We start from the raw sequence: 25,992 nt of genomic DNA, 5'->3' as shown, positions 1-25,992 counted from the left end.
AGACTTGGGAGTGATCACCATAGAGATGAGAAGTAAAACTAAGAGGACCTGATGAGAATCAAATGGAGTTTAGGACGTACAAAATAAATGGTAGGAAAGAGCCTGAATAAATGTAAACACACTTACACAGGACTATTAAGAGGACAAAGGTTGCCTAAATGAAGTCTCCACCAGCAATGGACGCAAAAAACATAATATGGTACGAAAATGAGAGCAATAATATCTATAAAAATCTTATTAACTTACTAAATTTATCATTTTTATATTAACTCACAGAAATAAAAGTTAATAGGGCTTCCCTGGTGGCGCAATGGTTGAGAGTCCGCCTGCTGATGCAGGGGACGCGGGTTCGTGACCCGGTCCGGGAAGATCCCACATGCCGCGGAGCGGCTGGGCCCGTGAGCCATGGCCGCTGAGCCTGTGCGTCCGGAGCCTGTGCTCCGCAACAGGAGAGGCCACAACAGTGAGAGGCCCGCGTACCGCAAAAAAAAAAAAAAAAAAGTTAATAAAATCATTGGGTTCCTTCAGGCATGCAAATTGCAACTGGTGAAACTCAATGCTTCTAAATTTTTGCTATGAAATTCAACAACATCTTTCCACATCAATAAATATCCAAAGGAGACTAATTCAAAAATTTCAATGTTTATTTACACTTTGCATATCTCAAAAAGTTTGAAGAAAAAAAAAGAAGTTTCAAAAGGAAGTTAGCAAATTCTCATAGATCTGCTTGTTTCTAGCACTTGGGGGAGATGGAGTCTTGGAGTTTTTAGAGACTGGAATCCTGATGGCAGAACTTCAAATGTTCTCATCACTTGCCAAGGAAGTGCCATACTTGATCTGTGTTTAAAAATGGGGGAAGCAGGGTGTTAGGGAAGGGGTGGAGAGGGAGGTGGGGGAGGAAAGGAGGATAAGACAAATTTAATTTAGACCTTTCGGAAAGATTTAGGCAGATAAAAACAATCAGAACTCAGTATGACACATTTCTATATTTAAAGCCACTCACCTTTAAACTCTCAGCCTAAGTTCTCTCATTTGGCTAAGGTCTTATATTCTAGAGCCTTCCCACCTTATTTCCTACATCTTACTGGGTCACTTTAGTCTTTATCGAATAGTACTGAAGCTAGTGTCCTAGCTACGGCATGAAAGGTCTAGGAAAACCCTGTACTGTAAAATCTGACTGTCTGTCAAATACCCCAAATGGGATAGTATTGCAAAGAAACAATCTGTTAGTTTCCCATATAAGGAATATCGTTTGCTTTCCCACAAAATCATGTCTATACATTTGCTCCTTTCTAAACATCTTACAACTCGATTCATAGTAAATAGTTCTCATTTTTCCTCCAAACTTGCAAGTTGAATATTCTTCTAAAGTTTCATATTAAAACAAAAAGGCAAAAAAGCCTTGCAATATTTTAAAAGGCAAATGATACACGCACATGCTTGTATTTTGAAATTTTTACTACAGAACATTTTTACTTGTTTCTCAAAACAGCTTCAAATAATGGTAATTTTAAAAAATGCTATTTTTAATCCTACTATAAATTTTGATTTTAAGATCTTTAGTTAAAATGAGTGATTCATTAAAATGATGATAGATAATAAATAAAGTCTCCTAAATGCAGACATTTGGAGGCTTAAAATTTATCAGGACTAGCTGGAACCTCAGTACTTCACCAACCGTCACTGCACAATCAAACTACTTTCTAGCCTAAAAGTAATAAACATGTTCCTTATTTTCTGAAATTAGGAAATAATTGATTTCATCTGAAAATTATAATGACTAAAAAAGTACTTTACTTAGTTTATATAATTTTTAAATTAATCTATTGTATTTTTTGGGGTCTCCACTACTATAAATGAATACATTTACATATCTAGCTCCTCAAGAACCAGCATATACCATACCTTCTTCATTACTTCCTTTATTCAGTGAAAATGACACCTGAAAGATAAGAATAGAGTCTCTGTTATAATGAACGTTTAGATGTGGAAACTATATCCAGAATGGTTTTCTTTTAACATGAAATTATAGAACAAAGGGAATACTCCTCTTTGCCTTTTATTGTTATTGCCTGTTCTTTCAGATAAACAAACCACAGACTTAAGAGTCAAATAAGAAAAAAAAACATTCTTGAAAAAATTTTCTGTCATTAACCCATGGGAACTACTGAGAATGTGAAGAGAGGAGAGGGGTTTTCTTTCAGTTTCTTCTTTGGCTGAGACCTTGAGAACAAAAATCCAAAACACATATTCATAGATACATGCACACACATGGACGTAGGTACAACACACAGAGAGACATTATATAATGTATCTAGCTGTCTTCTAAAGTGTTTAAATTAATTTTTCTATTTTGATGACTGGGCCAAGATTCCTAGAACAGACATAACCTGTGGTAGACAAGATTGAAAAGTTTTTCTGAGATATAAGATTTCTTCCTAATTAAGAACAATACATTTTTAAAGGTTTAAAAAGAAATTTAAAGAGAGATCCATTCTCCACAGAGAATGCACAAAGCCCAAGATAACCAGAATAAGCATCTATGTAACCAACACCCAAGTCGAGAAATGGAACATGCCAGGCACTTCCCCAATCATAACCTCTTCTCCCTGAGGTATAACCACCACCCTGATTTTATAACACACTTTTCAGATTTCAAATTTAATAATCAACTTCTAATTCTCTGAATTTGCTCAGCCTTAGTGGGATCTGCCTCTGATATTTGAGGTCTGGGGCAAATGTACAAATGGAGACCCATATATCATACACCTGAGTATTTAAAGGTTATAAATCAAGCTAACAAAGTGACTATAAAAACTGTTGCATCCTACTATCTTGATAAATATACCTTTGCACTGGCTTGGAAGCTCTCGTTTAGCATTCTGGACACCTTAGAGACTGCCTGAACATGGCAAAGTACGGAAAAGAGGCACATGGCCTTCATGCCACCCCGCTTCTGCTACCCCAGGCTCCATTCTGTGTTGAGGGCCTCACATGCACAAGGGTAGCTCACACATCTAGGTATCCCCTGCCTCCTAACAGCCACCCACAGGCCGCTGTAGAAGTAATGGTGAGCGGAGTCCACACAGTCACGAACGTACACTTGGGGGGAGATGCCCACGTAGGCCCTGGAAACAGGCTTGCAGCTATCTGGGTAAGGAATTCCAGGGACTTGAGTAACTAAAAGGTGGTCTAGAATGGGGGCTTGGGCTCCTGGTGAACGCACAACTTTGGTCCCTCGGTCTTGCCCTGTGAGGAGGGACGTGATTGGATGAGGGCCAAAGCAGGACCCTCTAAAAGGAAGGACCCAAAGCAGGGCCCTCCTTAGGTCTAAGGACAGTCCTGAAGAACAACTCAGCAGGAAAATATAAATGTCAGCAATATTAAAAGATTCTCCATGATAGTTAATGTGCCAACTTGGAGGTTGGTTTTGGCTGAGATTAACTTTTAAACTGATGAACTCTGGGTAAAGTAGACTGCCCTCCATAATGTGAGTGGGCCCCATTCAATCAGCTGAAGGCCTGAACAGAACAAAAAGACCAGCCTCCCCAAGCATGAGGGAATTCTCCAGCAGACCGCCTTTGGACTTCATCTGAATCCCTGGCTTTCCTGGGTCTCCAGCCGGCCATCCCCTTCTGCAGATTTTGGAATCACTAAGCCTTAACAATTTCTTCATATGTATCTCTTATTGATTGTTTCTCTGAAAAAAACACTGGCTAATACATTCCCCTGAATCATAAATGGGTTAAAGTTAGTTTTCCTTCTACTCTTTAAGAAAAAGGTTAATCAAATATGCTTTGTTTTATTTTCTATCATACAAAATGATGATATAACAATGTAAATAAAGAAAACCTCTGTACAAATTTTATGTAAAACATCCTTGAGATTTTTCCAAGTACTTTCAAAAAAAAAAAAAAAACCGAAAGAAAATTCTATTCAGCTTCCTAGCACAGAGAAAATGCTTAACCATGGTTGGTTTTGAGGATGGCAGAACTTAAATCATTCTGGGTGTGAAAGTAACACTACAACATAAAAACTGAGATTAGGCCTTTGGGATTTAATGGCTCTGTTTTTCTATATAGACTATAAAACAGAATAACTTGCTTATTCTTTGAAATTCTTATGCTCTTTAAATTGTGCAGGACGCCTATTACAGAGTTTGTTGGAAAGGTAGCTGTTTAGGTTTCCTGCTTAAAATTAGCAGCTGCTTCTTGCTGGAGCTGTCAAACATTTCAGGGGAAGAAAATGTGTGATATATGAAATAGAATAATCGAGCAGCTTCTCATTAACCTAAAAAGCATTACAGAAAAGAAATGGACAAACTACTCTAGCTAAAACATTTATCATTACATTTTATTTTAAAAATAATTCCCAGAATGCTTTATTTCTTTATTCCTAAAATCTATTTCTTGGTTGGTAGAATATATTCAGACTGTACAAAGCCTCATATAAAAGAAAACAAACATCACAGGTAAATCTAACAGAGATAAAATAACTATGAAAGTCTGGAAGTTTTTTTTTTTGTTTTTTACACTTTTCCATATTAACATATGTCAAAAGAGACCAACATTTAAATTTGAAAACAACAATGGGTTCATGATACACATCAGCTATTTAACTCTTCACCTACTGTCAATGACTTCCCGATTCTTAAACATTACACTTGCTTACAGAAAATGGAAGAACAAAGAAATGCACAGAGCAGCATTTTAAAGTGACCTAATCCCAACCCTCACTCTCAGAAGTCACCATCATTACATTTTCCTTGTAAGAAACAGAAGGATTTTCAGTTACTTACTTCTCCTAATTTCTCAGTAGGGGATGAATGTGGGCACCCTCTACTCATCTAAGATAAATTCTCCAGGAAATTGTATTACTTTATACTCTCATTCTAAAAATGCTATCTCCTTTCCTCTCCCACTCCAAAAAACTTCTCATGAATATTCATATCTTTAATTTCTTTCAAACAAATTTAGTGTTCTTATTACCAAAGTATTCCTCTTTTATCAACCAAAGAAGGCTTACTCTTTTCTGTCCCTACTCATGTAGAAACTGTATTTTAAATGAATATGAACTATTAAACAACTGTTTCGTACTCCTTCAGATAACCCCACCAGGTCCCTATAAGCATTTTCACCTGCAGGTTACATGTGTTCAAATTAATTAACAAACATGACACACTCAACCAACATAAAAGCTTGCTTTACTACATGATATGAAGATTGATGTTCTTTTACTTTATTATAAGGATTCAAAATTAAAGAGAAAAAAAGTTCCTGATTTTTCATTCAGGTGCAGTAGGGTTTTAGTTGAATTAAATTACCTTGGGTATTCTCTCCCTACATTATATTTCCATGGTTCATAAGGCAGTTACTCTATATTCATTTTTCTTCTTCTTCCAGTTTTACTGAGATATAATTGACATACAGCACTGTATAAGTTTAGGGTGTACAGCATAATGATTTAACTTACATCATGAAATGATGACCTCAATATGTTTAGTGAACAGCCATCATCTCATATAGATACAAAATTAAAGAAACAGAAAACACATTTTTCCTTGTGATGAGCACTCAGGCTTTACTCTCTTAACAACTCTCACATGTAAAATACAGTGGCATGAATGCTATTTATCCTACTCTACCGTGTATCTCTAGTAGTTACTTATCTTATGACTGGGAGTTTGCACCTTTTGACTGCCTTCATTCAATTCTTCCTCCCCCCACCCACCGCTCTGGTAACAGCAAATCTGATCTCTTTTTCTGAGTGTGTTTGTTTGTTGCAGTATAAATGACCTACCACACTAGGTTAGTTCCTGGTGCACAATATAGTGATTCGGCATTTCTATGCGTTACAAAATAATCACCATGATTAATCTAGTTACCATCTGTCACCATACAAAGATTTTACAGTATTATTGACTATATTCCCCTTGCTGTACACTTCATCCCCATGATTCATCTATTTTGTAACGAAGTTTGTACCTCTTAATCTCCCTCATCTATATTCATTTTATTTTCACATTTCTTTTCTGATTTCTGCTTTATAAATCAACAAAACGTGACCAATTCTTAGTTATCCATAAACAAAATGTAAGAGTTTTTTTTGTTTTTGTTTTTGTTTTTTAACATTTTTTTGTTTATTTATTTGGCTGCACTGGGTCTTCGTTGCGGCACGTGGGATCTAGTTCCCCGACCAGGGGTTGAACCCCAGCCCCCTGCTCTGGGAGTGTGAAGTCTTAACCACTGGACCATCAGGGAAGTCCCTGTAAGAGTATTTTAGGTTTATGTTAGTTTAATCTACTTCCTCTTCCTTTCAAGAATGTATACAATTGGCTAGTAGCTGAAAAAAATTATTTTACTTTCATCTCCTTTGTTCATCTTTGAGTGGTAATGCAGTGAAGCTTTTAAGAGGAAAGAAAGGGAAAGGAAGAGGGAGATATACTAGAATCAGATCCTGATTTACCAAGAAAATACATTATTTAAATTTTTTAGTAGTAAACTGCCACAAAGATGTTCATTTTCAGAGTCACAAATAAAACAAATCTGTATGGCATAAATATTGTAGCATGACCTCATTAGAAAAATCACATCCACAGAAAGGTTCCACTCTAAGGGGAAACACAGTCCTCTTTGATGGAGATGTAAAGTGAGTGCCCACAGAGGGAAGGGTCTCTTGCCTAGGCAGTCCAAGAGGTCCAAGCAACCCTGGTAATAAGACGGCATCCCAGACAGAGTGATTTCAGAACTTAGTTTTGAGTTGGCTTGATTTAAAAAACCAGAAGCCAAGGATTGTCATCTTGTTCTGAGATGTGCAAGGAAACTATTCTTGATGTCATCAATAGCTTTAAGCAGAGATGAAGTACATGCCCAAAGGAAACGATCTGAGAAGCATGCTGTTAAAAGTCCTATCCAACAACTGTAATGAGCTGTAACATTATTCTTCTGGTCATTACTTTTCATATTTGAAACTATTTAAAAATATTCATTAGTTGGTAGTTTCCCATTAGAGCACAGAACCCCAAAGTGTGCACTTCTAAACTAGCTGCTTTATTGATTATCTTTGTTGTGGGGCTCTAAAAAAATGTTACTATGGCTTTGGTGTGAATTTTTTTAAGTGCTATTGCTTTTAAGCGATAACAATGCCTCAGACTCACATCAGACACTTTTGATGATGGATTCACCTAAAGTCCTTCGCCTGGTTATGTAAACGCCAACATGCGTTTATGAGATTGCTGGTAAAGTTTAGGGATGAAAGAGGTCGCCACAGTATATACTGATGTTAACTGCCCCCGTACGGAATAACCAACTGTTCAGGCGCTATTTGTTGAAAACTTATTACTCTGAAAATCAGTTGTCCACATATATGTAGGTCTATTTCTGGATTTGTTTTAACTGATCTTTCTCTAGTTTTATACCATTACTATATTATTTTGATTACTGTAGCTGTATAAAACGTCTGTAAAGAACAAAGTTGGTATTCTAATTGATCTAATTGATCTATAGGTCAATTTGAGAATTGACATCATAACAATATTGAGTCTTCCAACCCACGAACATGATACATCTTCCCATTTATTTAGTTCTCTGATATCTATGGGCAATGTTTTACAGTTTTCAGGGTACAGGTTCTTCACATTTTTTTTTCCAGATTTATTCCTAAGTGTTTCATATTTTTGAAGCAATTATAAATAATGTATTTATTTTTCATTAATTTTTGTTCCTTATAAAAATACAATTGCTAATTGTATATTGAGCTTATATCTTGCAACCTTGCTAAAATCACTTATTCTAGTATCTTTAGATTTTATGGAATATTTAATATAGACATTCATGCCGTCTTCCTTTATAACCTGGATGCTTTTTCCTTCTTTTTAATGCCTTCCTGCACGGCTAGAAGCTTCAGTACAATGCTTAATAAAAGCAGTGGGATCCGAGGTCTAGAGTTGTAGAGTTGTATTTACAGAAAGGTTTTTAAGTGCAAATTTAAGTTGTTTATGCCTATTTCTTCTTCAGTGAGTTTTGGTAGTTTATGTATTTCAAGGAATCTGCCCATTTCATCCAGCTTGTGAAATTAACTGGTATACAGTTTTTTCACAATATTTCTCTATTGTTCTCCTAATAGCTCCTAAAACAGTAGTGATGCCACTTGTCTCATTCCTGACATTAAAGATTTGTCTTCTCTCTTTTCTTTCCTGAACATTCTGGCTAAAGGGTTTATCAGTTTTGCTGGTCTCAAAGAGTCAGTTTTTGGTTTCATTAATTTTCTGTGTTGTTTTTCTGGGCATACAAATTCTCTTAATTATGAAATATCAATACTTCAAACACACAGAAAATGAAGAGACCATTATAACAAATATCTACTCTCTAGATTTTTTTAGAGTTAACATTGTTATTTCAGAAAAGTTACAAGTGAAGTCTCTTTTTCTCCCAACTCATCAAAAATAAAGACCTTATTTATTTTTATTCCCTCTCAGAAGTAACTTCTCCTAACCACTATGCTGAAACTGGTGTTTATTGTTCTTATTTATGTTTCTAAAATGTGAGCAACGTATCTGTTTGTATTCATTAAAAATATATGGTGCTGCTGTGGGTGTTTTAAAATTTACTTCAACGATGCATACTATATCCTGCTGCAAATGCTTTTTTCACCCAATACTGCACTTTCAGGTTTTATCCATGTAGAGTCATGTAGTTCTAATTCACATATTTTACCTGTGGTATCGTATTCCACTGTACAAATATACTACAATTTATTTACCCAGTTTTCTATTGACAGACATTTGTCCAGTTTCCAACTTTCCCATGTCTGATCATAAAAACGTATGTATTAGTGTCTCTGTAGAATGTACATCTAGAAAGGTAACTTCAGAGTAGTGGGTTATAAGCATCTTCAACTATACTAGAAATCACGTAATTGCTCTTCAAGGTAGCTGTACTAATTTATACTCCTATAAAGCATATCAACAAGTACGAGTGGTCTCCCTTCTCCACTTGCTTAAAAACACTTGTAAATGTTTGCCTATATGATAACTATGAAATTGTACTATGTCTTAATTTGATTTCATTGATCACTGGGGAAATACAGCAGATTTTCACATATTTACTGGCAATTTAAATATTCTCTCTTGTGAGTTGCCCATTCATACTTTTGCCCATTTTTTTCCCTACTGGTTATTTTTTTCTTGTTGATTTGAATAAGTTGTTAATCCTTTTGTCACTTATACACAAGTACCTTCTCCCAATCAATGGCTTACCTTTTAACTTATTTTGTGGTATCTTTAATTGTTTACAGCTTGAAAAAAAACTTTAAATTTGTCAGTCTTTTCTAGGTTATTCCTGGCCCTTTAATATTCCATATACATTTTAGGATTATCTTACCAAGTTCAGTGAAAACCCTATTGAAATTCTGATTAAAAATAGATTGACTTCATTAATTAATATGGGAGAAATTGTCATTTTCATAATTAAGTATTCCTTTAAACTGCTGATAAGTCTATTTGGGTTTTCTGTTTATTCTTGATTTGACATTGTAATTTATATTTTTACAAAATTGTCAATTCATCTATGTTTAGAAAGGTATTGCCAAAAGCAATTTAGAATGTTCCTTTCTTTCTTTTTTTTTTGGGCCACACCGTGTGGCACGTGGGATCTTAGTTCCTGAAAAGGGATCGAACCCATGCCCCCTGTCCCCCCTGTAGTGGAAGCATGGAGTCTTAACCACTGGACTACCAGGGAAGTCCCGAGTATTCCTTTCTGATTACTTATATATCTCCTGTGTCTGTAATAATGTCTTAATTTTAATTTTTGATATTTTTATTTATGGCTTCTCTATTTCACTGTCTTTCCTGTAATAAGTTTGTCTATATTATTAGCCTTAAAAGAAGAAAACCCAGCTTTTATTTTAATTGATCCTTTTCATTATCTCCTTGTTTTCCATTTCATTAAATATTTGCTCTACTCTTTATAATTGTCTCTCTTATAATGTAAAAAGATAGAAAAAAACAGAGTGCTTGTTGAGTTGAATGTTCAGCATCTCAATTTTCTTTCTTCATTTCTGCTGTACAGTTAATTTCTCTCAAAAATTATTTTTGCTGCATCATGCAAGTTTTGACATAGAGTGATTTAGTTGTCACTCAATTTAAAATATTTTATAATTTTTCATAATTCATTTTTTTGAGGCATGACTTGAGATGTATTTTTAGTTTCCAAACAACACAGATTTGGGGTTTTTTTCTTTTAATATTTTTATAGCTGATTAGCAACCTTGTTATACTGGTTGACAAAGAAAGTGGTCTGCATTACCTCAACTCTTTGGTATTTGTTTTCCAACTCTTTGTGGCCTAACATATCCTCAATTTTTGGAAGTGTCCACATGTACTAGAAAAAACAATGTATTCTCTAATTATATATATTGATAAAGCTTGTAAATTTTGCTCCCATCTTCTCAATGTATTTTCCAAATAACACTTTATATACAGTAAAGGATCCTAAAACTAGCATCTTAAATCCCAGAATCGATTGTCATTAAGTATCAACTGATATTAGATCTTAAAGGAAAACTACATGTGTGTACACACACGCACACTCACGTGTGCACACACATACACAAACATACATTCCTTGTTCCCTATAAAGGCTCTGAACCTTGTTCCCTGAAATAAAGCTCCAACTTCTGGTCATACAGTCTTCAAAAACTGGGAAAGAGTCCTAGCTTTTTGGCTATAAAAAAGACACACTACCCAAAAAAATGTAATTGGGTCGTCCTGTGGTTGAACTACCACTGAGAGTTACTCCTGTTGCTGGTGGCCACACACTGTAGCCCAGAGTAACCAACTGCCTCTGTGGATCCCTAGTGTGTTCAGATCTAAGTAGCAAACCTTGTTTTTGACACAGCCATGCCTTTCATGGTTGTATATAATTCAAACATCTGTATTTATAAACAAAATCCAATAACCTTTCTGACCATTTCAGTTCTCCTTATCCTCCTCAGATCAGCTATCCTTCTGAAGATCTCTAACCTACGTCTGATAAGTTACTTCTGTAGATATTTTCTCTTTTGTTTCTAAAATGCATCCAAATAATAGTCATCAGGGTGTTGGCTTTTATTTTTTCTTGGTTATGGTGACACTATTTTTCCTAATTTAATTGATCTGCACATATTGTTGGGTGACCACTTAATGATTTTGGGGGGAGGCCTCAATGCTACTACACTTAATTGTATTTTGATCAAATATATGTTCACCAGTATATGCTTCCTGCAACAGTTCTCCTTATCCCTCAAGAGTTTAGTCCATTTCTTTTCTTTGTATACTTTAAAAGTATATGTTCACCAAAACCAATTACTTGATCCTAAAATCTCACCTAATTAACGATCATTCTGAATATTCTGTGAATACACATCTATAAAGTGAAAACCTGTATTACTATCTGGCCCTGTTTTAAGCATAACTTCCGGCTCATTTATTTATCTATTTTTTTTTTATTATTTTTTAAAGATTTTTTTGATGTGGACCATTTTTAAAGTCTTTATTGAATTTGACACAATATTGCTTCTGTTTTATTTACTTTTTTGGGTTTTTTGGCCACAAGGCATGTGGGATCTTAGCTCCCCGATCAGGGATCGAACCCACAACCACTGCACTGGAAGGCAAAGTCTTAACCACTGGACCACCAGGGAAGTCCCCAGATTCATTTAACATCTACACATCTGTCTTAAGATAATATTACCTAAGTTGATTAACTTGTTAGAATGAGTTCACTTATTCTACGTCCACTAATAAACCTTGGGGTTATAATTTGTTTCCATACAGGCCCAGGATTGATGTGGTCTGAATATGATCAAGTTTGATAGATGACTTTAATGTCTTAAGTTATTCTGAGCAAGCAAAGGACAAACGAAAGCTGACAGTACTTTGAAGTCAGTGCAACATTCAATATATAGCAAAATAGAGAGATCTGGGAATATATACCTAAGTAATGCTGATTCAAACATCTCAATGTGGTTGTGAAGAGATAAAATGCCAAGTCAAAATGCTCTGACTACAAAGAATTTCATTATTACAAGTTGATAAAATTTTCAGGAGAAATTGTTACCTAATCTGAGCTTCTGAATCACTAATGAGGCTGCTAATAGAGCAATTCTTTGATTTACAAATTTTTAATGCTGAAATTCCATATACAGTAAGTTCCACTAGAGGTGATGATAGGGACTGCTTTCTATGCATTTTGATTTTCTACCATAGTTTCCTCAGTGAAAAATCAGTATAGCACCCTCTTCATTATTACGAAACACAACAAAGCTACCAAACCATGTAATTAAAGCTGGATGTTAATGTTTCTGAATTCTAATCTTGTTTCCCAAATCAAACTATCCAGATCATATCCATGTTCTCCAATTATTATTTTTTTCCAAGAGGACTTTTCCTACTAATATGCTAGGAAAAAACTTTTTAAAAAAGATGTAAGATTGAAACTTTATTCTTACAGCTAATTTTAAGACAAGTATCTATTATATCTATCATTTATAAAACCCAAACTAAAATGAATGAAATAGTCTTAATCTGAGATTAGTGGGAGACTACGTGAATAAAGTTTTTAATTTGTTTTCCTTAATTTTTTTCTTAAAGAATTAATAATAAATATTGATGAGAACTAAGTTCAGAATGTAATGACACAGATATAAAACTGAAAACTTGAAGAAAATACACCGATATTGTAGCCTGCATTACTGTCATGGCTCCCCTGCATCTTCCCTTGCTTCCCTAGCCCGTTCTCACCAACGCAGCCAGAATGATCTTGTTAAAATCTAAGTCAGATCATATCACTCCCTCAATGGTTCCTTCTTATTCAGAATAAGAAATGAAATTCTTAAAATAGTCTCTAAGGGTATTTTACAGTGTCTTTCATAATAATTTGCCTCCATTTTCACCCCCAGATCCATGCATTTCTGATCTCATCTCCTCCTTTCTCCCTTAGACTCTTTCTACTCCACCAGCCACCGTGGCTCCTCGGTTATTTCTTCAACATGTCAGGTACCCACTTGCCTCATGGCCTTTGGGTTGCAGCATGGAATTCTCTTCCTTTACAAGTCACTTGGCTCAGTCCCTTACCTTCTACAAATCTTGACTCAGGTCCGTTCTCCCCTCAGTGGGGCTGTTCCCTACTACTTTTCAATCACTACAACTCCCATCCCACTCCTGGCACTTTACCCCCTCTTCCCTCATTCATTTTTCATCATAGCATTTATCGCATTCACAAACACTATATATTTCACTTGTGTATTTATTATCCATCACCCCAACTAGAATGTTAGCTATACGAGGAAAGAGGTTTTTGTGTCTTTTAATACTGCATCCCCAGCACCTAGATTCTAACCACACGCAGCAGGCAATAATTAAATAACTGATTAATTAATGGAAAAAAAATTCAAAGCAGCCATTGTGAGCAAACATTTTTGTTGTTCCTTAAGATCTAAATTCACTAGTTTCTATCCGATAATTAAGAGAAAAAAAAACCCAAACCCCTCAATTTATAAATGGGATTTCTAGCCTAAGATCACTCCTGAACACACTTTACACAGCAGCATTACTTGATTATCTGAATGTGAATTTCCTTATTTAGTGGTTTCCAAATCAAGCATTACTTTGCTAATAAATTCAGTTGCCTCCAGGCAGTATTATCACTAAGACATGTAAAAATCTGAGGGTATCTTCTTAGTTAAGAGAAGGAAAGCTTGTGAGGTAACCAAACTAAATGGAAAAAAAAAAAAAAAGGAAAAGAGATGTATTTATTTCATTTTTTTTGAGCCGAAATGCACCTGTGCCAGCAGCCAGTCACAATTTAGACACTGGATTGTGTATAACTCATGGGAACAGGTCAGTACAGAGGATGGCAAATGCATTCACACAACAATAAACTGGTGAAAAATAGTATCATATGAAATCAAGTTAAGTGGTTAATGTACTTTAGAAAACAGAAATACAACTAAAAGGTTTTAAGGTTTTTAATCTAAATTCCCTGCATGAAAAAATAATTTTAATGTTGTTTTTAAACTTTATGCTCCCCAAAAGTCTTGATACATTTCACTGCTAGATTTTTCAGAATTTCTGCTAGACTTCCCCATGACATTTATAAGAATAAAGGATGCCTTGGACATTTGTTCCTTACCGATTCAACTAATGATCTTGCTTCCTCTTGAGAGCAATGGAAAGGGCTATCACATACCTGCACATTTGTGCTGGAAAGGAAAACAGAACATTATTATTAAACAGGATAAAAAAGGAGCAATTACCAAAAAGAAAACCAGCTCTCAAATGCTTTACATTTGAGTGTATGATCCCAACCAACAGTTGCTGAGTCTTTGGATCTCAGTGGATAATAACACATACACACACACTCTCTCTCTCTCACTCACTCACTCAAAAGGAGACAAGAGACCTTCTAATGCAGAATGCTAGAGCACTGCAGAAATGTGATTAAGATACCCTGAAAAAGGACCTGGATGAATATAAATTAGAACAACTGGGGTCTTGTACATTCTTTCAGGCAAAGTTATAAATATAAAGTGCTCCATAGCATTGCACCCTCCAGAATTAAAAAAAAAAAAAATCAAATGATAGTATACAAATTTAAATAATCTCCTGGTACATAAAAGGCTATTCCACTACTCTTCACCTTTACTGAAGAAAAGAAAAAACAAATTTGACCCATAGAACAACGACCACGAGGAAGAATTTTCCTCCAAGTGAGGTGATAAACACTGTAATTGGCTGCTGAAAGATGCTGTACAATCTCTTTCTCAGACAGGTATGGAACTAAGCTAACAGTGGTGAGAGGAAACCACAGCAACATGAAAGCTCAGTTTTTGTACAACTAAGGAAGTTTAGCAAGGCATAGACAGCAGCTCCTCCCATGACCAGTAAAGGCTCTATAAAGTCCAAAGTCTTCCCACACAGTGGGGACTAACATGCCATCTCCACAAACATGCTGCCCACCACGTAGTTCTCACCTCCTAGATGAAAGCAAATGCATCATTCCCCTCAAATGTATTAAGTCTGATTTTTAAAAATTTCATCAAAGAAATCAGATTAAAATGGATATAGAAAAAGGTAGTAGAGAAGGGCATTAAAGCCAAATTAATTTTTCAGAATTGAAGAAATAATTGATTAGCAGATCTCTAAAGGAGATAATTAACAGATGAAACACACACATGCACACACACACCCACACACACGCATGTGTGCTCTCCAAGTGGTTCTAAGGGATGTACATTATCAAATTTATTTTGGCAATGGCTTTGTGAAATATGCTGGGATATATATGATAAAAAGATCTGTAGTTATTTATTTATCTTTTCAGCTACATCTGCCCGTAATCAGACACTGGGTACATAGCATTATGAAAGTGGTCATTTTGCTCTCTATCCAGACTCAAAATGTGGAATTTGTTTTCATTCTTGGCATAAGTGATGATGTTTGATGAAAGGTGGCATTATCATCTTTAAGACTAAACTATGTTATACTCTCTTCTTCATACTCCACGTTTAAGTAAGCTAAAAACTGAAAAAGGTAAGGCTTTATAAGTTAGATGTTTCTCTAAAGAAAGTCAAAACTAAATTTAAAAGGAACAAGGCAAAAAAACAGATACTGAAAAGTCTTAAGTGCTACTCTTCTGAAGCAAACATGGTGTATAATACTAAATATGCTATACACCAGCGGTCCCCAACCTTTTTGGCACCAGGGACCAGTTTTGTGGAAGACAGTCTTTCCATGGACTGGAGATGGGGGGTGGGGGTGGATGGTTTGGGGATGATTCAAGCACATTACATTTATTGTGCACTTTATTTCTATTATTATTACTTTGTAATATATAATGAAATAATTATACAACTCACCATAATGCTGACAGGAGGCGGAGCTCAGACAGTAATGCGAGCGATGGGGAGTGGCTGTAAATACAGATGAAGCTTCGCTCACTCGCCCACCGCTCACCTCCTGCTGTGCGGCCCAGTTCCTAACTGGCCACGGACAGGTACTGGTCCGTGGCCTGGGGGTTGGGGGCCCCTGCTACACACAATGTTTTTAACATTAAAACTACACCAAAGTGAAACATTCCTTGGGAATTCTAGGAAAATGGTGATGAGAGAACAGGGAGTCCTGTAAATAGGGTTGTCAGATAAAACATAGAACACCCAGTTAAATTTGAACTTCAGATAAACAGCAAATTATTTTTTAGTATAAGTATGTCCCAAGCAAACTATTTTTTTTAGTATAAGTACGTGCCACGAGACATTTACATTAAAATCTGAAATTTAGATTTAAGGGGGTGTTCTCTATTTTTACCTGTTAAATCTAATAAACTATCTCTAAAGTAATCCTCTATTTCCACAACAAAGCAAAACCATCAGCAGAAATATTAGAAAAGAAAGAAAATATTAAAGCCAGCACTGTAAATTTCAAAAACTAATAACTTTTAAAATATTCTGTGAATTTAAAAAAACTGAGTAACTTTTAAAATATCCCCAATAAAATATCTTGACAAGTAACCAGCTAGAATCTAGGAAGCCAACAAGCTCTACCATTTTTCACCTTGGACAAATTATTAGTATGGCTGTTTCAAGAATTAAATGAAAGGTATATACAAATGGACTTAGGAGATTCTTGAATGATATATAAAATATAAAAGAGGAGAGATTACAAAACCCCTTATTACTATTTCTCCAGTAGCCCCCCCCTTTTTTATAGCATTTTATTTCTACAAACAGTGCCATCCTCCTCACTAATATTCTTTTAGTTATTAAAGAATGCAATCTGGGTTGCAATATACTTTCCTCAGGATTTAAGGAAGTGATTTTTACTTTGAATGTTTGAAGGTGTAATAAAAGGCATGTTATCAAGAAACATTTTAATTTTATCTGAATTGTCCCTTATACAAAAATAGTTAACACTGACTCATATTATTTATTGATTCAAAAAAATTATTCTTATGCCATGTGTTAGGGACATTTCTAGATGCTGGGGATACAATGTTGAACCATGGAGCCCCCATGAACATTGTAATATTTAGGGTTCTTTCTAGCTTTCAAACTATGACTATAGCATACAAAAGGAGAAGCAGTATAACCACTTAAAGATGATGGTGCCTACTATAAATGAGATTAAAAATACTGACTGGGAAGAATGTGCTGCTTTCCTTTTTATAATAAGATATTAAATATTTTGTTCTAAATTTATAAACATTGTGTACCCTACACACAATCTTGATGATCAAAATAAGCAGATACGACATTAGAACAAAAGATCAACAATACCAAAATTTCTATGCACAACAAACCAAATTTCATTTACAAATAATAAAGATATATTAATAGCTATATAAAGAGCAAAATAAGTGATTAAATAAAAAGAAACAGGGGCTTCCCTGGTGGCACAGTGGCTGAGAGTCCGCCTGCCAATGCAGGGGACACGGGTTCGTGCCCCGGTCCGGGAAGATCCCACATGCCGCGGAGCAGCTGGGCCCGTGAGCCATGGCCGCTGAGCCTGCGCGTCCGGAGCCTGTGCTCCACAACGGGAGAGGCCACAACAGTGAGAGGCTCGCGTACCGCAAAAAAAAAAAAAAAAAAGAAACAGAAATAGAAAATTACCTGCAAATAATAAACATATACCTAAAAGATGAAAGTTACAGGGCCAGCAATATGAAATTTTAGTAAAGAGAAGATTATTTTCTTCAAGACAATTTCAAATCAGACAAAGGCCCACACTCATGAGAATCCTCAAAGACAGTGCTCAGGATTCAGATTGCTCAAGGCTTTTCATTCTAAAGCAAAGTACTCAAGAGAAAAGGAGAGAGAAAATTTAAAGAGGTAAGAATGATGATTTGGGTCCATAACCTCCAGAGTTTGTCAAAGAAAACTGACTTTGAAGTAAATCTATACAAAGCTAAAAGAACTGGAGCTATCCATATATGGATCAGATACACCTTCCTCTAGAAAGGTAAAGGAAACAACTTCAAGACATAAACAGTTTGGAAGAATATATATATGGAAATATATATATATATTTGAAATAAACCATGATGAAGAAAGGGTGAGAGGAGTTGAAGAGGAGTTGAAGTTGTATTTCTCCTACAAGGAATTTAAAGTTGTTTTTGGTAAAAACAGAAATAACAAAATTATCCCTGCTAAAAAAAATACGTAGCTTCCAGAGTAAACATTAAGCAGTGGGGAAAAGGAATAAAAATAACAATGACAAAACTTATTGTGATAAAGAGGATTATCAATTAAATAATTTAATAAATGCAGGGTTCCTGGAAACAGTAGAGTCACTACTGGATTTAAAAAACAACATCTAGGGACTTGCCAGGTGGCACAGTAGGAGTTAAGAATCCGCCTGCCAATGAAGGGGACATGGGTTCGAGCCCTGGTCCAGGAAGATTCCACGTACCGCGGAGCAACTAAGCCTGTGCACCACAACTACCGAGCCCGTGTGCCACAACTACTGAAACCCATGCGCCTAGAGCCCGTGCTCCGCAACAAGAGAAGCCACTGTAATGAGAAGCCCGCACACTGCAACAAAGAGTAGCCCCCACTCGTCACAACTAGAGAAAGCCCGCGCGCGGCAACAAAGACCCAAGGCAGTCAATAAATAAATAAATAAATAAATAAATTTATTTAAAAAGAAACATCTATTTGTTGGCTTGAAAATATTATTCAGCAATTACTCCAACAAGTATTTATTGAGTGACTACTACATGTCAGGGATAAGGAATATAAAGATGAACACAACATCTTTATTCATCTACTTTTTTTTTTTTTTTTTGCGGTACACTGGCCTCTGACTGTTGTGGCCTCTCCCGTTGCAAGCACAGGCTCCGGACGCGCAGGCTCAGCGGCCATGGCTCACGGGATCTTCCCGGACCAGGGCACGAACCCGTGTCCCCTGCATCGGCAGGCGGACTCTCAACCACTGCACCACCAGGGAAGCCCTATTCATCTACTTTTGAGGAACTTATACTCTAGAGGAGAAGACAAACTCATAAAACAAGCAGTTAATTAATAAATGCAGTGATAGGACTACACAGGGGGGCAAGGAATAGAGTGTAATGGCACCTTAGCAAGCACAAGGCTAGGATGAGGGAAAGTTTCCTAGAGAAAGCAAAGTCAAAACCAAGTCCTAAAAGATAAGTAAGTCATCCATTTCAAGAAGTGAGAAGAAAATCATGGCAAAGGAAAACAAAATGAGTATGGCCCAGAGGTCAATAAGAACATGGTGTTTGTGAGGAGTGACAAGTGGTTCTAAGTTGTTGGAACATGAAAAAAGAGGCGAGAAGTGACGGAAAATGAGGCTGGACGGGTAGCAAGTGTCAAATCCTGGAAGGCCCTGTTTGTTCTTCTAAGAGAAGTTTGGATTTAATGGTTCTAAGCAGAGAAGCTCATCAGAAGCCAGGGAGCTTTTAAAACATACAGATGCTTAGACCCTACTCCTCAGAGATCCTAATTCGCCAGGTTTAAAGAAAAGGACAACACATTTGAATTTTCTAATGGTTTCCCTGGGTAATTGTGCTGTACTATACGTTGTTTGAGAGAACTGCTGTGATAATGTCTTCAGGTCAGACCTAAACTGATTTGCGTGGGGAGAACAGGTTAAAAAGGAAGGGGGGGATGGTTTGGTAATCAATAACAGAGTACACTGTAAGGAACTGAGAGAGAGAAGCAATTCATTAGGTAAAGACAAAGGAAAGAAAAATTTTATTAATATAAATATATTTTATAAATCAAGTAGTGACAAAAAATAAAGAAAATATGGACAAAAATGAGTTAAAATTTGGAATATTTTGACTTGAAATTATCTAGATGTGTAAAATTCATAACCAGAAACTTATATCCTAAAAATTTTCAAGCTAAAAAAATTAATTTTGTTGTATTCTTTGAAAACACAGAGGAAGAGTAAAGCTGTTGAGAGAGTAGGTTTGAAGTCTGGCTTAAATCCATCACACAGTGAGACCTTCGATAGGTCACAATCTCTACGTGGCCTCAATTTCCTCATATGTAAAATGGATATAGTAATGATACACATCTTATAGGGTTCTGGTGAATATTAATTAGATAATACATATAAAACTCTTAGAACCTGAAAACTACTAGAGTTCAATAAATGTCAATTCTTATTGCTAATGTAATCCTTATCATTACCTAGGAGGCTACAGCAAAATGACTCCACAGAGCATAGAAATAAAGCTACCTTCACAGTAAAGATAATTAGAATCAACATAGAAGGAATGCTATCAAGCTATAGAAAATCTAACCAGAGATGCTCTCTAGCTGTGCAGCTCAGGAAACCTGGGAACCATACAAGTCCCGTTAAAGACGGCAAAAGCTTTTCTGAAAGTACCATTAGGAAGGAGAGGAAAGCAAACAGCAAGCAAATACCTCTTTGGACAATCAGAGGCCCCTCTTTTTAGAGGAGCCCACCACATTAATATCTGACTTAGAATATCTGACCATAAAGAAGAATTCAGTCTATTAGTTACTAGGATAGTGAGGGCTAGATGACATTTCATTACACCCAGTTTTCTTGTTAGTAAGTTGTACTATTTATGTTAGAAACAATTACCTAAATTTTAAGACTATGCTGAAAAAACAGAGTATTCTATCAATACATAAGAGGTAAGAAAAACGGGAGGAGAAGATGGAGTCCACAGTGTTACTCTAGACTCAGGAGAAACAGAATCGGAAGCTATAATGCCCAAGCATTTCCAAGATGAGCCTCTGATGACTTGGATAAAATATTCCTTGAGACTGCCTAATTCTTTACTCCATATTACTTTATTCTAATGATTTCTTTAATGTCTCTCTTGATGCCCAGACTTTATGCCCCAGAAGGACAGGGACTCTATTTATTGTATTCACGGCAGCAACCGTCCCATCAGCACAGTACTTGGCAGTAGACCCTCAATCAGTATTTGCTGAAGAGTAAATGGCTTCCCACTTTCTCCTGATTCAAAGAGGACAATGAAGATGGGTAGGACTCTGCTCTCCAGAAAGACTGTGTACTTTTGCTTCCTAGTTAGGCTTACCAAGAGTCAGTTGTTTTTGTTTCCAAACTTTTTTTATGTCAGTGGTCTTTGGTATTACAATTTCATAATTAAAGCTGTAATTATGCCCATCAATGAAGGGAGTATGGAAAGAGAACTGTTTCTATGAACACCAAGTAGGCTCTAAAACCACTGAGGCTGTACACACTATCGAGGCTCTAAAAAGCCTCCATAAAGGTGAATCACTATAAAAACTTGGTATCAAATTAGGTGTGGTAAGACAACTGTAAAAGGTTAGAAAAAAAGAACCCTAAAAATTTATAAGGGTTTTTAAGTGTAAGGAGTTTAAAGATTACAGGATTTGATCTTTACTTTCTGTTATATATTGTTAGGCTATATATAATCTATATGTAATCTATACAGAAAATGTCTTAGCCCTATATCCACAGATTGATAAATGAATGTACATTTAAATGTTTTAAAGTAAAAATTAAAACGCTTGAGTTATATATTACTATTGTTTGATTCCCCTTAAACAATTAGCTGGTGACCCAGATCATGTTGGATAAGAAGGCTTTTAAAGGTTCTTACCAAGAAATGATGTGGTATTTATTACATAAATTAATCATATGTCTGCATGTTGAAAAGTCGCTGAAAATCCACCTTTGCATATATTCACAGTGCATTATAATGAAATGCCTCTTTACTTGACAGTATACCGCACTAAATTATAAATTCCTTGGGAAAAGGGGTCATGTCAATTCCTAATTTCATAGTGCCCAGCACTTGGTAATGTCTTCCAAATAGGTGCTCTGCAAACATTTTTTAAATGAAAAAACATTTCAATTCTCTTAAAAAAAAAATCAGATCTGAGCAGTATCATATGGCTCTTTAGTACCAGTTAGTAATAAAATAAAATAACTCTACATAGAAAAGACAAGTCCTTACCAATTTATAGCCCCTCCAGCACACTTCTCCATAAGCAATGCTTTCCAACATTCATGAGTAGATTTAATAACTTCAAGAGCAAAAGCCTAGTTAAAAACCAAAAACAGACACAGAAATCACATCATTATACTAACATGGAACTAGTCATAGTATGACAGTTAATTATTAAGAACATGAGCTCTGTAGTCAGGCAAACCTGAGTATAAATTCTCACATCCTTATTTACCAGCTGTGTGACTTTATGCAGATTACTTCATCTCATTGTATTAATTTCTTCATCTATAATATGAAATGTAATGAAGATCATCTAAATCAAGGGTTGGCAAACTTGGGCCTGTGGGCCAAATCCAGCTCACCATGTGTTTTTGTAAATAAAGTTTTTACTGAGCACAGTCATGCCCATTCATCTGTGCATGGCCTCTGACTGCGTTAGTGCTACAATGTAAGAGTTGAGTAGTTGTGACAGAGACCATATGGCCTACAAAGTCTGTAATATTTACTTTCTGGTCCTTTACACAAAAAAGTTTGCCAACCCCTGATTTAAATCATAGAGTTGTTGAAAGAATAAATAAGATGTTGAATGTAAAGCGGTTAGCCTACTATCAGTATCTTGCTTGTAAATAAGCATATACCTATTAATTTCACCTCATCAAAGGCGTAAGTAGTCCAACTGCATAGTCGTTTTAGATTATCCACTGTCTGAAGGTAGTAAACCTCAACATCTTCTAATTTTTTTTCTTAGTATGAATTCATATAGCGTCTAAAAATGCAAAATCAACAATAGATATAGATCTAGTAATACCATCTAAGGAAAACTTGCTTTATTTTTCCAAAGCAGAAAATTCTTTATATTTTTCCCCCCAAATGTTCCTAATTTTCCTTGTGAGAGATTACAGTCTAAAATAATAGTTTTATATTTAAAAATCCTAGACAAAGCCCTCAAGATCTTAAGTGTTCTTTTAATGTACTTTTAAAAAATACTGGGTTCAGAAATAAACTCTTGTATAACAAAATACTTATTATAATTTTAAAGTTTTCACGACCATGGCTTACTTTACCTGCAAAACATACTTTATTTATTAGTACCACTTAAAGGTTGGTTTATTATGTGAAGTTTATATAGTGGCAGTAAGTTTAAAAGACATAGTCCATGTTTTTGACTTTAACTCTTTGGTCTATTTCCTCCATATGTGTCATATTAGAGCCACTTTCTGGTAACTTTGTGGTTTTCTAATAGAAAAATCCTCTGACAGTAAGAGAATTCAAGTGCTGTCTTAATTGTTAAGCAGCTTAATTCAGCCATGGTAGGATGAACACTTAGGAGGGAAGCCCCTTTGGATCTGCATTAATGGTAAGTAACTTTCCCTTCTCTGGAGTAAGTAAATGGAAGGCTTTTCTTCATATACAATGTGCAGACTTAGACTGATCATGGAAATCCTTCATTTTCTGAGACGAAGGATTTATTGACAGATAAACAGATGCATATAGGTATTTATCAGCCTTACTGATTTACTTAGAGAGATCTCCTAAAACTTTTTTAAAAACAAAAATGATAAAATAATGTCCTTAAATATGAAAGTCAGTAAAAAGCACTTTTGTTATCATACTATATACAAATGTTCACATATGAAATCCCCCAAAGTGAAAGAAATATTGTACAGGTATCACAGGCATATTTTAAAATAAAGATTATGAACTTCACCTTGTTCTTGAATTCTCCATTAAAAGCAAACTGGTTTTCTGGTTTTCCCTCTGGTATCTTATAAAATCTAAACCAATTAAGCGTAGCTTCTAAGTAACCAGGTTTGTACTTCTTAACATCTTCAATATCTGTAAGTGAAGAAACAAAAATACTTTTTGTTAAAAATCAAAACCTACTCCTATTAGTGGTAGAGCACTGGCCTGAGGGAGTCAGTCCAACCCTGCTGCTCACTAGCTGCATACTCGTCAGCATGTACCGTATCACCTCCGGACTTGCCTTTTCTTCCCCATGTAAAATGTTACTCCTTCATTCTACAAACATTTCTTGAGCACCTTCAGATACCATGTAAGGAGTAGGGGATGAGTCGATGAAGACAACAAAGTTCTTTTCCTCAAGGAGCTCAAAGGTTTAATCAAAAAAACAAACATACAAAACAACAGGCAGATAGACAACAAATTGTATTGAAGTGAGAAGATTAAGTGAGATATACTTAAGGACTGATGTCATTCTGAGGACAATGGGGGGCTTCGAGTAGGGAGAGTTACAGCATCAGGATCCGTGTTTTATATGTACTAAGCCAAAGGATGCTGACAGTAGAATGGAGAGGGCAGCACCCAGAAGAGAACACACTACAGGTGGATGAGAAGGGTTTCATGCACTCCTAGACCAAATATTTAGTAAGTTTCTCATTATGTATCCGACACTGTTGTAAGCAGTGAAATAGAACAGGAATCAGAAACAAGTCCCTGCTCACATGCTTACATAGTAGGAAGAGACAGACAACAAACAAAGACACAAATACACAATTTAAGCGGTGAAAAGTCTGATGAAGAAAAATAAATCAGAGTAAGGAAGACAGAGAATGTGGTCAGGGCAATTTTAAACAGTGTTAACTGGATGGTTCAGAGTTTTTCATTTCAAATTAGTAATGATTTATAGGATTTACTTTTAAGTTCTATTACCACGTAAACACCTTAACCATTACATTTTGAAGACATTCATTTAAATATAATTGGAAATACTACTGTATTAGTAATAGGCCCCTCCCCCCAAAGAGGTCCCCAACGAATGTATCATTTCCAAAAATATCATTTCAAAAAGTATGAGAAATAACTAGATAAAACTAGAAGTCTTTACTCTCCACTAGACTGTGGCTTAAGGGAAATTTAGCATAGTCCTTTATTCACAGTATATTACGGCAAATGACAAACAGACTTAGCACCACTTGGAGCATTAGAAAGCTATAACTAAAACCAGGAGATGACACCAAGCATAGGGATAATTTAAAGATCACTTGGTTTCAGACATGCTCATGCAAGCCTTGTGGGAATCCCCACTCACTAGGCATGACAGGAAAAGGTAAGAACTTTGCAGGCATGGGTTGAACAGACAGGAATTATCCTTTTCCTTTTTATCCTTGCCTTGTGCCTGTTAGGTAAAGGTTTAGCAAGAGTGACAGATGTCTCCAAAGGCCAGGTGTTTCACATAAGTGAAATAAGTGTGGTAAGGCAGAGACCATAGAAATGGCAGAGACTATGGCAAATAAAAGACTGAGTATGCGGCCTAAAGGCACGCAAATCTAAAATTTTAAAATATGTCAATGGGCCACACATCTATCTAAAGTAATTCTGGAGCAAACTGCAGAAATGTTACAACTAACTAAGAAAAAAGAATCACTTGAAACTGAACACAGGTTAAGTAAGTGATGGAAGATGTTTAAAACAGTGAATTCTAAAGATTAAGATCACATCTTTTTAATATTATACACTGTATCCTCAGTACAGAGTTCTTTGTTACGCCCCAAATGGAACATTCAATAAAGATTTCAGCTAATTAAATTCTGATTATTTTTCCTCTTTACCTTATAAAAAGAGCTTCCTTCTAAAGTGAGCTTTCTATTGACCATCTTCTGACATCTTATCTCATTTTTACAAAAATAAATCTCTGAAATTAACTGAGTTCATCCAATTCACTGTTTTCTTACTCAGAGGAAAAAAATATCTCTTAGTCCACTGAAGGTGAGCAACCAGAAATGCACTTTAATCAATGTCCAAAATAAATAATTTTCTATTACTTAAATCTGATTTATGACATCATTATATTTGCCCAGTCTACCATTTCCTGTTCCACTGCATAAACCTTTTTTTTTTTTTGATAATTGCTTTTTAACACACTGATTTCAAATAAGAAAGGAAAAACTAAGTTATCCAGTATCTACCTCAGCTGGCAAGGTTTTCCCTTCAGAAGTTATGAAGGGAACCTGTTAAGAAAAGACATCAATAATAAAAAACCTGAACATTTAACAATGCC

At 35.6% G+C, this 25,992-nt stretch overlaps 1 protein-coding gene across 8 annotated transcripts in view; it reads right to left on the bottom strand.

Moving 5' to 3' along the window:
• Window positions 1-622: 622 nt before the first annotated feature.
• The window catches only part of PPA2 (inorganic pyrophosphatase 2), an 84,115-nt gene continuing 58,745 nt past the window's right edge, over window positions 623-25,992 (bottom strand). For all 8 annotated transcript variants that reach the window (XM_060299124.2, XM_030864145.3, XM_030864146.3 and 5 more), the window contains 5 exons: window positions 23,683-23,810; window positions 21,981-22,066; window positions 14,169-14,238; window positions 1,906-1,942; window positions 623-837 (listed from right to left, as the gene is read on the bottom strand). In XM_060299124.2, coding sequence (XP_060155107.1) covers window positions 809-837; window positions 1,906-1,942; window positions 14,169-14,238; window positions 21,981-22,066; window positions 23,683-23,810 — 350 coding nt within the window. In that variant the 3' untranslated portion in view covers window positions 623-808. The remainder of the gene's footprint in view (window positions 838-1,905; window positions 1,943-14,168; window positions 14,239-21,980; window positions 22,067-23,682; window positions 23,811-25,992) is intronic.

Source organism: Globicephala melas, chromosome 5 (assembly GCF_963455315.2).
Source record: "Globicephala melas chromosome 5, mGloMel1.2, whole genome shotgun sequence".
Lineage (NCBI taxonomy): Eukaryota > Metazoa > Chordata > Mammalia > Artiodactyla > Delphinidae > Globicephala > Globicephala melas.
This window is presented reverse-complemented; position numbering and strand designations above follow the sequence as displayed.